The 13,355-nt window shown below is 41.2% G+C and overlaps 1 protein-coding gene across 1 annotated transcript in view; it reads right to left on the reverse strand.

Annotated features, from left to right (window-relative positions):
- The window catches only part of UBE2F (ubiquitin conjugating enzyme E2 F (putative)), a 66,068-nt gene that overhangs the window by 17,179 nt on the left and 35,534 nt on the right, over positions 1 to 13,355 (reverse strand). The window contains exons 8-9 of the mRNA XM_027735660.2: positions 12,377 to 12,409; positions 10,253 to 10,315 (exon numbers count right to left, since the gene is read on the reverse strand). Coding sequence (XP_027591461.1) covers positions 10,253 to 10,315; positions 12,377 to 12,409 — 96 coding nt within the window. The remainder of the gene's footprint in view (positions 1 to 10,252; positions 10,316 to 12,376; positions 12,410 to 13,355) is intronic.

Consider the following 13,355-nt stretch of genomic DNA (forward strand, 5'->3'; position numbering starts at 1 on the left):
TGGTCTCAATTCTTTTTCAGCTGAAGGAGAAGCCCAGGGTACCCAGAACTTTGCATATTTAGATGCACTGTAAGATTTTACTTGTGTTTTCCAAGCTACCACTAAGTGTTCCACTCCAACCTGATCCTTCTGCTCTGCCAATAATTGATAAAGATGCTTTCTCAATATCCTGAAGAGGCTGTCAAATAATGCTTTGATCACCTACATTCTTCATTTGGTTGGCTTGACAGATGAAAGCAGGGGTTTACTACTAAAACATTTTCAGCTTTCAGTTTCTTATTATGTTACCAGCCAGGCTTTAGGGAACAAACTTTGATACAAGGGCCCATTTTTTAAGCCCTTAAAAATAACTGAGTACAACCTCAAAGCATCTAACAGTTGGGTGTATTCAGTGAGGGACTAGAGGGCAGAACTGGCATTCAGCTAAGTGACACGTCTTGGGAGATGGACTTCAGCTACACAGGTCAAAGTACATTAAGCTTGTAAAGCTGAGGGGAGGATCACAAAACAGTACTGACCTTTTAAATCCCCATTTGTGTCCCATGAGTAGGATAAAGCCTGCACAGAACTAAAAGAGACAATAGTTGTGGACTCTGAACTCACAGAGCTCTGCACTTGCAAACACGTGCTGCAGTGATGGTTTCCAGATCGGACACAGGGTCACTGCAAAGGCTCCCTTCTAAACACGAGTACTCAGCCAGATGTTCCCACAACCCAGAGTGGGCTTCACTTGGACCATGTGTGCAGGAAACACCACTTGGTGAAGAAGCAGCGAGCACGACACAGGATAGAAGAGCTACCAAGAAGCCTCTGTAGCCAACCTGCAAACTCAAAAATTTACACTCTAATCAAAAATACTTTCAGCCAATGGAACTGTCAAGTGTGAAAGATAATTTAGTCAGAAGGCTCTTCAGTAAAATCTGCTCATCACTTACGAGCACCTGGCACAACTGACACCACTGCTCCTCCAGCACCAGCTCAAACACATTAATAATTAAATAAATTTTTTAAAGAGCACCTTAAAATAAATTCAAGTAAATGCTTTTGAAATAGTTTCTCTGTTCCAAGGCAAATTTTCCAGCTGTCTTGAGTCATCACTAAACCCTTAGTGTTTGAACTTAATAATAATAAAAGTAACGATCAGAATTCTCCATATATCATTGTCACTGTTTGAATACAGAATTTTATAGGGATATGTCTGGAAACTGGAAAAATTTCCAGCTAGCTGTGAAACTATTTGCAAGGGCGAAAAGCCTGACAAAGAGAACTGGGCTAAACAATGCATGAATGAATTAAATGAGCATTATTTTTTAAAAATTCCTCAGGGAAGGCATTAAAGAAAACAGTTTGCCACTAAAAACCTTTGGAGTGCATTCCCTGGACCCAATCCAATAAAGAGACAAGCATTACGATGGAAACATGTTAAAAACTTGGGTAATAGAGAGCTGGTATTTGACTTCTGACCCACCCACATGCTTTTCCTACTCTGCAAAATAAAACCATTTCAACCGTTCTCAGTTTAAGGAACACTGCCCATCACAGGAACACATAACTTCACATAATTCATAATTATCTGAAAAATAAAGTGCTTGTTTAGAGTTATTTCCAGTGCTTTTTACCACAAATATTATCTCCTCTGAAATGTACAGTGACAAGATGCAGCATCCATGGACCATGAAATTTTATTCATTATATTTTATATACTGCGTCTTACATTGAAGTGCCTTTTACAGAATCTTGGATAATTTTGGTGAGTACTATCCAAACAAACTGTTTTGCACCCAAATTGGCCAATGATCACTACAGATCAGTGGTTAATATTTCTAATTCCCAGACAGATTTACTTCAAGACATTTAACTGCTAACAGATCCAGCAAGCAGAAAACCCATGAAGAACATCTGCAGGAAAGACTTTGCTTCCAGCTACACAAACCCAATTAATTTAAAGCTGAAGAAATGTTCTTGCAGGTCACTCAGTCTCCATTTATGAAGAGGTGAACCAACCCAAATGCTTAAAGCAAGGGAAGTTAACTCACTAAGTGATGCCCTCCCTACAGTGGTCACGGTACCTCTGCCCTCAGGCTCTGCAGCCTAAAGGAATTAAACCACACCGGCCCTGAGTTTTACACTAAGTCAAAGATAAAACCCCCAGAAAAGCAGAGTCTAAGCAGTTTGGAGGTAAGGAAGAAAATAAGCAAGTTATAAATAAGAATCCTCCTGCGGATGCTTCATTCCTTTCCAACACAAATATTGAGCTGGTGTCTCAAGCGAAGGGCAGCAGTTCACAGTACTGGGTTGTTTCAATCATCAAGGGTCTACATTGAAGACCTGTAACAGCCACTGCCAGCTGCTCCTTCTATTTCTGTTAAGTTTGGGATGGCTCTGGAGAAGTGGCAAGGGAAAAGACCTGCTCTCTTCTGAATAGAAAGAATCTCTGCAGAAGCTAAGTACTCAAATGCCTACCTGAATGCCTTTGATGTAAAAATGATAGCAAAGAGTTAGTATGACAGAGAAACAGAAAAGTTACTGTAAGGTCACTTAAATGAATTACTTTAAACCAGAAGACCTGGTGAAGAAACACAGACAGCGAATATTTTTTTTCTCCAAACTTCTGAGTTTAATTTTATTTTGTGTTACTGTTTGTCTGCTTAGAGGATCCAACACACCTCTGATACCCCAGCATTTATATTGTGCTTTCCATTCAGATGCATCAAAGAGCATTTCAAACAGACTGATCTTCTGAGATATGAAACTACATTAATAGAAGATGACTAACTTCAAAGTGACCAATGACAAGAGATAAAGAAGAATCCAAATTTGAAGACATTATTTAGTTTCAAATGCATTTCTTGAGCTACCTAGAAAAATGGATTTTCAAGGAAGACTTAAATCTAAATGTAATTATGCCCTTATTATGTACAAGCACAGAAATAAAAAGCCAGGAGGATAAAAGTACAGCTGGGCATGACATTATTCTGGAAGAGCTTTTAGAAGGAGCAGATCTGAAATCATACACAGGCGGTGAGCTCTGGTACTTTTTAACTGTCTGAAGGAATAATCAGTCTGAGGACAAAATTACTCAGAGATAAAAGATCCCAAATCTGCCAGCTCCTGTATTTAGCACCTCGTGGGATAGCTTGGAAAGGAAAGCACAGGGCTCCCAGTCTGTGTGGCAGATTGGTTTATAGTGTTAGATAAAACCTGCAGTGAGACACAAGGACAGAAATCCCCTTCCACTTTGAGAATGTGCTTCCCAGGCCAGACTTAGCAAACTTAGTAGGCTCTTAGTAGACTTAGCTTCTGATGGAAAAAGACCAAACCCACAAGCAAAAGAAAAAAAAAAAAAAAACTCAGCAGGGATGAGATCATTCTTGGTGCAAAAGAAGTTTTACCATTCCAAGTTGTTGCTGGGTTTTGGTGGCTCCAGAACTAAAGAGGCTATCCTGGGAAATGACAGTTGCAGAGGGACAATTCTGGGGGCAATTCAGCTCACTGTACTTCCAAAGGGATGCCTAAAGATCTTCTACAGGCACATTTGTATTTGTTCCTTATTTATGCTCATTACTTACTTACAGACCTGTTGCTGACAACCTTCTCCTTCAATGACTCACTTGTTTTCAGAAGGTATCTGGTCCAGGCACTGCATATTGTCACTGCTGGTTCTTGCCCAGTTGCCCAAGGAAGGGTTTCACAGAATGGTTTGGGTTGGAAGGAACCGTAAAGTTCATCTCTCCCACCCCCCTGCCACAGGCAGGAACACCTTCCACTACACCAGGTTGCTCCAAGCTCTGTCCAACCTGGCCTTGAACATTTCCAGGGATGGGGCAGTCACAGGGCAAATGTTTGAGAAATTAAGATTGTTCTATAAAAATCCTGAACCATGTGCTGTTTAAGGACTCTAAAAAAACTGCACACAATTATGAAAGGTTATAAAAGCTCTTCAGTGAAATATGAAATACGTAGACAGTAACTGTTCCTAATTATGAATGGAATTTCTAATGGAATTAGACTAGTGCTCTCATTAGTAAAGACAAGGCGACACTCCTCAAGTAATTCAAGGAAAACGTTCATCCCAGAAGATTCATTAAAACAACCTCCAAAGACTGCAAGCAATTGAAAGGAGATTTTTTTTTTTAAGCCTAGTTTCCTAAGGAACTGAGGCTATACAGGGCAATTAAAATCCTAAGAGGAAACCTTAAGAGGCAGCTTCAGATTTCATAATACCATGAACATTATAAATTCATCTCCACAGAAATAACCCTGAAAAAAACCCCTTATTTTCTTTATTACCAAGAGAAACCTTTAATTAAAAAAAAAAAAGTAAAAAAAATAAAAAATCACAAAAGTCAATCCAGAATCAAACTCCTCCACACAAATCTATGCAAAATAATTCAGTGTTAAAGTATCAAAACAACAGCTCCAAGCTTGGCTACTAAAGTAGCTATGAAAAAGGCAGGGAAGCAATTAATACTCCCTTTCCTGACACGAGCAGAAGACAGAGGGGGGAAAGGCAAAACCAAGACCCCTTTTTTGCACAGGGTTGGTGTGCCACATGTTTTTTAAAACCAGGCAGAAACTGGGAAATGCATCAAAGCAGGTACAGATCAGGACAGCTGGCGTCTGGACTGCATGCTGGAAGCAGCAAAATGACCCCTCCACATCCAAGAGCAACTCGATGTTTCCAGAGCCAGTTAATGATGAGTCTCACAGCAGCTCCCACTCCTCTGGCTGGGATGAGCAAAGGGATGGCCACAAAAGTGAGGCGTTAATGACCTTCTTTGATCTAATGATCACCAGAGCCCTGGAGGCAGCAATGAACACCTACCCTTTAGTGCATTCCCGAACTTTAAAACTGGAAATTTATGTCACTGCTTTCCAAGGAGCATGCAAATAAAATCAGGACTCACTGAACTAAGTAAAAAGTTTAAGATGGATTCTTGGCAAGCACACACTTATTCCCATTAGACTTCTCAGCTTTGGCACTTCAGAGCTGCAGGTAAATACAACAAGCTGGATTTTCTCAAGGGTAAAAAAAAACCTCCTCCTGGAGTGCAATCTACCTTACTCATTCCCAAGGACATGGCATGAAGTGTTTCTAGGCACTGAATGCTGTCAGATGAGTTTCACCGAGAAGATGGGAAGGTCATGCAGGGAAACAACACAGGGTGATACTACTCAGCTTCTCCTACTGAAACAACTCCAGATCCCATGGATGAACAAGTAAATCAGTATTTGCTCATCTGCAGCATGACCAAACGTGCTTTAGCCTTTTAAACTGCACCAAATACAAGGTAAATACAAGTAAAACAGGACACAGCATTAGCATTCCTCATATGGCAGGTCTAGGCGAAAAAGAAAGCTAAAGAGTACTTGAAAACACATTTCTACTTTAAGCCACACGAGGAATGCAATGAATCTTCCTGTTGTGTGTTGTACATATGGCTCTGAAATGTTTTTTGGCCAAAGTAAACACTACTAGGAAATGTAAGGGTTTTCAAGGGCCCCAGAGAATTGCAACGTCCTGAGGTAGTATCTCAAAACAACCATGACAGATGGACATATGGAAAGTATTCTCTAGATTTCAGCTAACAAATCACAGACACTGCACCCACAGCACCTCTAGCTCAGGAATACACAAGTCCTGAACTACTAAGCTCACTTGATTGACCAAGTTATATCCCTCTTCCTTCAGTATTCAGCCTACCCGGCTGCCACAGAGAGCAAGTCAATAAAGTTCTATTTGTTCACTGTATAAAACTGCAAATCCTACAATTTTTAGCTCATTGTTTTTAAATGAGTAGTCACTAAAACTTCAACACTTGCTCATTGCTTTGGAATTCGTGGAATTGATTCGATTGACAATTAATGGCTCTGGTCATCCATCTAATTACTGATAGGCTGATGTCTCTGCTAAATCCAAAGCAGTCTCAGCTCATTAACTAGTAACAGCTTCTTTAAATTCAACAAAAACACTCATACCACCAAACTGCTGAGATTGTATCAGTGTGAGAAGACTGAACACTGGGAAACACCTTGATTAGTTTACACAGAGACATCGGTCATCCTTTATTTCAATTTACTGAGCTCTAAACCAAGAGAGGATGATTGATCATCTTCCAGCGATTGTGACCTAACTGCAGAGCAATGTGGGTACCAGGAATGTTCTAAAAAGTAGTGCTGCAAAAATGAACAATGCAAACTTCCCCTAAGCTGGAAACAATTATGAGTTAAATGAAGGCAGAGGGGGGAAAAAAAACAAACAAGGGGAACCTACAATTTTATCTGAATGCTTTATTAAATGCCAAAAGTCACAGTGAACGAGCTTGCAAGAAGATTTCAGCTTAAAAACTGGTTGAGTGTGGAAATTGGCAGCAGATCTGCAGAAATACAGATCTGCTAAAGAGGATGCAGTCAACATGTCAGAGGGCAAATCCACTCTCCGGAGGGGCCTGCATGGGCTGGAAGAAAGGCCAACAGCCACCACAGGAGGCTCAGCAAGGCCAAAGATAAAGGCCCACTGCTGGGACACACCCAGAGCCTGCATGGGGACAGTCCCACATGCTTGGGCTGGGAACAGCACTGCTGGGAAGCCCTTGGCACTTTCTTGGTTAGGTTTCGCGAACAAAGATTAAGGAAGGCTCTGTCCTTGGCACTAGGAGAGGCTGAAGCAACAGGGCTTGGTGGTAAAGAGGAGAAGGCCTGGGGGGGACCTGAAAAACAGCCCCCCAGTAGTGATGAGACAGTTACCAAGAGACATAAGAAGATGACAAGAGAACATGAGATGGAGTTCATAAGCTGGAAGGGGGGACATGTCACTGCCTACATGGAGAAATATTACCATGAGGGTCCCTAAACTCTGGAACACCAATATTCCTCGATGACAACCATAAAATAAGCTCACAATGGGCAAAACTTACAAACTGGATCTCAATGATGAGGAAATCACCTGACCAGTCCCACTGAATGCAGACAACTGCAGAGTCCTACCTCTGCAAAACTCTGCCACACAAAATGGCAGATAACACCAGCTGTCACCAAAAAGGCTTTTTGACAAAAATAACCAGTTACAACATATGTCTCTAGAACACTTCTGATAAGAAGGTAGTTTTTTTGGATACAGAGGGCTAGGAAGTCTGAATGTTGAGATAACCTCTTTGTCCAACATTTGTGAAAACAAATGTTGATGACTCTGCCCAAATTTGTTGTACAGCCTTCCAAAAAGTCACTGGCACCTGGCAAAAAAGTTTATGACTAAAGCTACATAAACTGGGAAACTGTTTATGACTATTTCATATTTCATAAATTATGAAATTTATGACTAAAGTACATAAATCATATGTACTTTAAAAAATAATTTGTATAAAAGACTTGATGCTCCCTGGCTGAAGGAAGCTGGAAGGGACCAAGTTCAGTAACTGGAGCTGAAGTTGATCCTGGAGGGCTGGAAGCTGAAGGTGTACTCAGATCTCAGGTAAGAGAGGTTAATGCATTATAAAACTCAAGCTCTGAATTTTGCATCATTTTTACATCTTAGAACAAGGCTGCTCTCCCAAAAGTCACAACTGTGAGCTCAGTTATAAGCCACAGATTTAATGGAAAAATGAAGAGGTCCCTTACACAGGAAGGGATCACAACTGTCCCTTCTAGCCTGATCTAACACAAACATTCCCAGCACAGCTGTTTTCTAAGAATCAGTAATAAGGATTTGATATTTCTGATGTGACTTCTTCCAGCATCTGCAAGGCAGGAGTCATTTGTGATGACTTAAAACCAGCCTGTGTAACTGAACAAAACCCAGCATTTTCAACAGCCAGAGGCAAGGCCTTGGATTAACTGTTAACCTCTCGGGCAGCCACATTTAGCCTGGAATGTCAGCAGAGGGACTCCACGATTTCAAATCTGAAATGACTTCAGTGAAATACTGAGTCATCTCCTCTGGGAGAAACACAGGAGACAGCTTGAGGTACACGTGGTTTGGCTGTTCCATGCCACACACTCCCGTGCTGTCAAGGTTCTCCTGCAGGATCTGTCAGACACAGATGTCCCTGTACAAAACTATTTGTATATAGATACATTTGCACATCTCTTTGCATAGACACTGTGCATGTGAGCACATGCATTACATATACACTATTTCTGTCACGGATTACACATGTAAAAACACCTCAGGGAAAAGAAAATTAATTAGCATTCCCATATTAATCATATGGAGCACTTCAAGTATTTTCTTAAGAGCCAGGATGGGACCACTGCAGACTGACTCTACAACAAAGTGTTTATATGCTACATGACATCTATACCAGAGAAAGACAACATGCTAACTCAGGCTGCAATTGCATCCTCTGAGTGGCCTTTTCTCTCCCTTGCATAATTTATTCTCTCCACACAGGCATCACTGGTTTTTATTGATGTTGCTGTAAGACGTACTACGGAAAATCCAGCACTACCTGGTGCTGTCACTACCAATGAAACACCTCCACTAAATTCAAATAAGCTCCTAAAAAGAGTCAACGTGGCAGAATATGAATTTTACAGATGCCTGGGAGGAGAACCCTTAGAGTTTACTAAATAAGAAGTGCTCGTTCCAAAAATATTTGTAATTCAGAAGAGTGTCAAAAGCCCACTCAATTTCCTTTTCACTTCTTCCGCAGCTGCTGTTACCTGAAAAAGCCAAACAATTCTCATGCTATCAGTGTAGCAGGACCTATTTTGAGCGCTCACCTCTGTTTTTGAGGGAGGTGTGTTTTACAAATCAGGTAACATTATTCCTTCCTGTGGATTCCCAAAATTTCCAACATCTGCGCAAGGCTGAGAGGTGCAAGACAGCAATTTCATAGCATTTCATCACCCTCTGGGGAGTGGACACTTTGGGAAGTAGTCTGGCTACTCTGAGGTGTAACAATTTACTCAAAGCACTGACAAGCTACAAATTTTCCCAGCAAGAGATTGGAGAATAATTCAGGCTAACAATGCAACCAAAGAAAATTATTCAGCCTTCCCTACACTGGTTTTGTTTCCCATGTTGTACCCCCTCAGTGACCAGTTCAGTGTTATATGGTTTGGAAGGGGTCCTGGGAGGTGATTCTCCCCCTCTACTCTGCTCTCGTGAGCTTGGAGCAACCTGGTCTAGTGGGAGGTATCCCTGCCCATGGCAGGGAAGTTGGAACAAGATGGTCTTTAAAGCCCCTTCCAACCCAAACAATTCTATGATAAAACAAAGCCACAAAAAACCCTCTCTTCCAGGGTAGGTTTCTAGAAATTTTTTCTCAATATATGTTTACAGTCTCATCCCAGCCCTACAAACACTGATAAATACCAGAATAGCTACAACATCTCATTAATCAAAAAACAGCTGGAAAGATGAACTTGCAATCCTGATATTTCCTCTTGAAAAAATGAGATAAATTAGGTGCTCTGCCTGACTGCATTTTCAATGAACTCTTCAAATCAACGCTTACCTGGAAGCTTTCTTCCATCTTAGAGGTTAACCCCCACAAAAGTATCAGAAGGATTTAATTAAAACAAGAGATCTTGAGCATGCCAAGTGTAAGTTCTGTGTGCTTGAGGAATTAATCTATATAATAAAATGTGACGCCATTCTGGACATTGATACAAGGAAGAAATTAGCACTTTTGGTCACCTCTACCTCCAGACACCCTCACAAGCTGAGCAGTACATTTTCATCAGGCCACTAAGCAAGAACGTGTTTTGACCCAGTCCGTAATGCACACGTTAAAATTAGGACCAGTAACAAGAAAATAAAGCTTCCACTCCTCTCCTGGCCTTTAAATACGCCCAGGTTTTTCCTGGCTTTATAAAAGCATGACAGATGTAAGAATTGTGAAGAAAAAAGTTGCCTTTGGAAAGAGATAGAAAAAGAGATCTTTTCCCAGGTGTTTTAAGGTAAAGGCTACTCACGTCACTGCGACAAACCAACTCACTGTCACTTGCTGCACAGAACATGTACAACTTCAGGGAAACAATCTCAGAAACGAGAAGGAAAAGATCATCTATTTTGGGGACATGACTACATTATGGTCAACAATTCCAGCATATGGTGACTAACACTACTGTGTGGAGTTTACTTTCCCAGAGAAAGCACTTTTTGTTTGAGTAACTGGTTGCTGATACAATGAGTCACTCAACTGCCTGAAGTACCAGCGCGAGCACTTTAAAAGGACTGACTGGGAATCCGAGTACAGAACGTGTATTTGTTTAGGAACAACAGGCTTTAAATAAACCACTGACTCACCTTGTCACGCAGATGATGCTCTGCAGCCTCAATATTCAAGGGATCGTCAAAATTCAAAAGATCCTGGGAAAAAAACCAGAGAACGTGACAGGTTTCCCACTCACTGCATCACATGCAGAACCCAAATTCCCAGTGAAGAACGGAACAAAACAAAGCAAAGAGGACCAGCAAGCCCAGTGTCATTTTCTCACTACCTTGGTGGTGTCCCTGCGAAAGGAAAACACAAATGAGTTCGATGACTGCAAACCAAATCATAAGACAATTAAAGGACAACAGCAGCAAGGCATTTGAGCCCTTCTGGTGGCAGGCCACACATGGCCCTGTGACACTCCTCCCTGGCAGTGATGCATTTCTATTTGAAAACTGAGACAGTTTTAAGCCCAATATTGAAGGAACATTCAAATTTTCAGGAGGCACAATTCTTGTTGATTTCTGCTCAAAGGCAAAGTAAACCCTTAAAAAAACTCTGCAAACATCATGGTGATAAGGTAGAAGTTTCCTTAATGCCATCTCCATAGAAAAGCAATTTAATTCCCTCCTGTGGAAGAAACTATGTAACCTAGAGCATAAGAAATAGGGATGTTTTAGCAGTATGAGAAAAACAAGAGGAAAAGAACTGCAAAGAGCCCAGGAACTAAAGGCATGTGGGGTCAGGGAGCAGAAAGTCAAAATAAACCTCCTATTTCTCAGTTTAATCTCAAATACTAACTTTGGAAAGAGAGAGGGTCTAGGGTTAAAAACAATGGAGAACACGATGCTGCTGGAAAGGGAATCGTCATTAAAAATAATACTGAACCACAAATCCGTATTCTGCCTGCAGCCCAGATCCTTTCCCCAGTTTAGTTCAGTCTATGACGGAGTGGAATACTGCTGTTCCACAAGTGTGAAAGGCTCCTGTCAGTCTCCCACTCATTTTCAGGCAGCAACCAAGGCACCACACCTATCCACCTCATTTTCCCCTCTCTTTCTTCCAGAAAGTGCCAAAAGAACCTGCAAGACCCGTGTGATCCCAGTGCCAGCTTTCCGAAGCCTACTTATTTATAAGAAGGTGGCTGTGGGGGAAATCCAAGAGGGAAGCTGGGAAGCACGGCTCTTACTGGTCACGACAAATCCCTGTGGTCTCCGACACACAACCATCACTCTCTGCAGCTGTTTGCCCTACAGATTATTTTTATGTGCAGTTCTGCACATAAAGGTATTCCTTTGTACTTTCAGTGGATTTTACTCCCTTCCAGTTACTCATCATGCAGTGGGAGACTGACTGTGAAATGCAATTACCTTTTATTAAAAAGGCAAATGCTCTCCAATCTCCTAAAATCAATTTACCAGAGAAGTTGTTGAAACAAATCAAGCCTTGGGGTGCCAGGAAATCCCAGCAAATTGTAGTCAGTCACTGGTCTGGGCTATGCTGGAGGTTTCAGAAACTCTCCACGATCCCAGCAACAGCACTGGAAGCACAGCCACCCCTCTGTCCCTGCAGGCAGTGGTGGAAGGAATTCCTCTCTCCAAAAACAGGCTGAGACAAGGGAAGTCCACAGCAATGCTCCTCATCCAAAGTTTTTCACAGTCTCCTTTCTACATCCTGGAGTGGCTGGGGTAGCTCTCTCCAGAGGGCATGACAAATGTGGCCCCCAAGGTAGTGCCGCTCTTTGCTTTCTCCTGACCTTCCTACCCAGCAGCAATGGCTGTGGAAAGGGACCATAACCCTGGAATCCCTAAAAGAGGCAATTTTTTTAAAGTGAAGACTTAGCCTCTCCACTTTTAGGACAAAAGCAACTGTTGCATCCTGCCTGCCTCTTACAGCTTCCTGCCCTCTCCTCCATTTTCAAGGAAGGAATTTCATACTGCATGGAAGATATCAAGTAACATGTTATCAAAATGTCCCACAATATTTCTAACCAACAGTAAAAAAAGCTGACACTTCAGACCATCTGTACTAGTCTTGCAGTTACACACAAAAAAAAAAGCACAAACTTATTTCATACTTGTACAACCTCCACTGAAGTCGAGGGAAATAATGACCTAAACTTTTAGAGGCAACACACAGGGTTCATGTTAGCAGATGCTCAAGCTAAACCAGGCAGGAAAAAGAAAAGTGGATATGCAAAATATTCCTTTACTTACAGTAAATAAGGAGTTTAATCCCCAGACAACATCCTGCAAAGGAAAAACACAGTCAGTTAGATGTGTATTTCAGGTGTTTTGAACACATTCACATACTTAATTTTTATATTAATCACTAAATTACTGGAAATTAAATCTAGATTAAGGGTGATGTTTAACTAATTTACATCAAAATATTGAAAAAGCTTTCCCATTTCATGGACACTTGATATTTAGGAGTCAGCAAAAACCAAATACTGCATATTCAAATCAAAGTTCAGATCTGTGTGTACAGGAGCCTTACTCCTGTTGCTTCTCCACTCAAGGAGAGAAATAACACCTTAGTATATGTCACCAACTGAAAACCACATTCCTTAGTTTAAAGGGTGGCTATAAAACTTAATTCAGCAATGCATTCTTAAAATGAAAAAATTAAAATGGTGTCAGACAAATACTTGAAACTGTCAAAATATCAGAGAAAAGAGAGTTAGGTGTAGTATGAGTATGAAAAAACACTGTTCTTACATAAGAATATGTCTCAGATAATTCTATTACCTTTAAGTACCTATTTAAACACACTGAATAGAGAGGGTTTGCAATTTCTGCAAACAGGAAGTTTCAGGGGAACCTGCCTCCAAATAGTGTTACTAAGCAGCCTGTTTTGGGGTTCTGTTAGCACTGACCTCAGAGTCCATTGACAACCTTCAAAGAGAAAGAAAACACACAACATCCAAACATTACAGAAAGAGATCTAAAAGAATCATCTACCACCAACTCAGAGGTTACACTTTTCTACCTACAGAAAATATTATTTCTTTTAGGAGCAACATAACCAAGCTCCCTACTGCAAAATTCCACTGCAGTCTGGGCATTGGAGCTCACACCTACCAGATAATTCAGTAAAGATCAGGGCTGATCTCGTGACAGCCTGCGAGCACTGGACTGCCTGCCCATGAAAACCACACTGCCTCATTTCCACCCGTGGGACAAAGGCTGCCCA

Source organism: Pipra filicauda, unplaced genomic scaffold (genome assembly GCF_003945595.2).
Source record: "Pipra filicauda isolate LSUMZ 115617 unplaced genomic scaffold, ASM394559v2 scaffold21_size4447388_pilon, whole genome shotgun sequence".
Lineage (NCBI taxonomy): Eukaryota > Metazoa > Chordata > Aves > Passeriformes > Pipridae > Pipra > Pipra filicauda.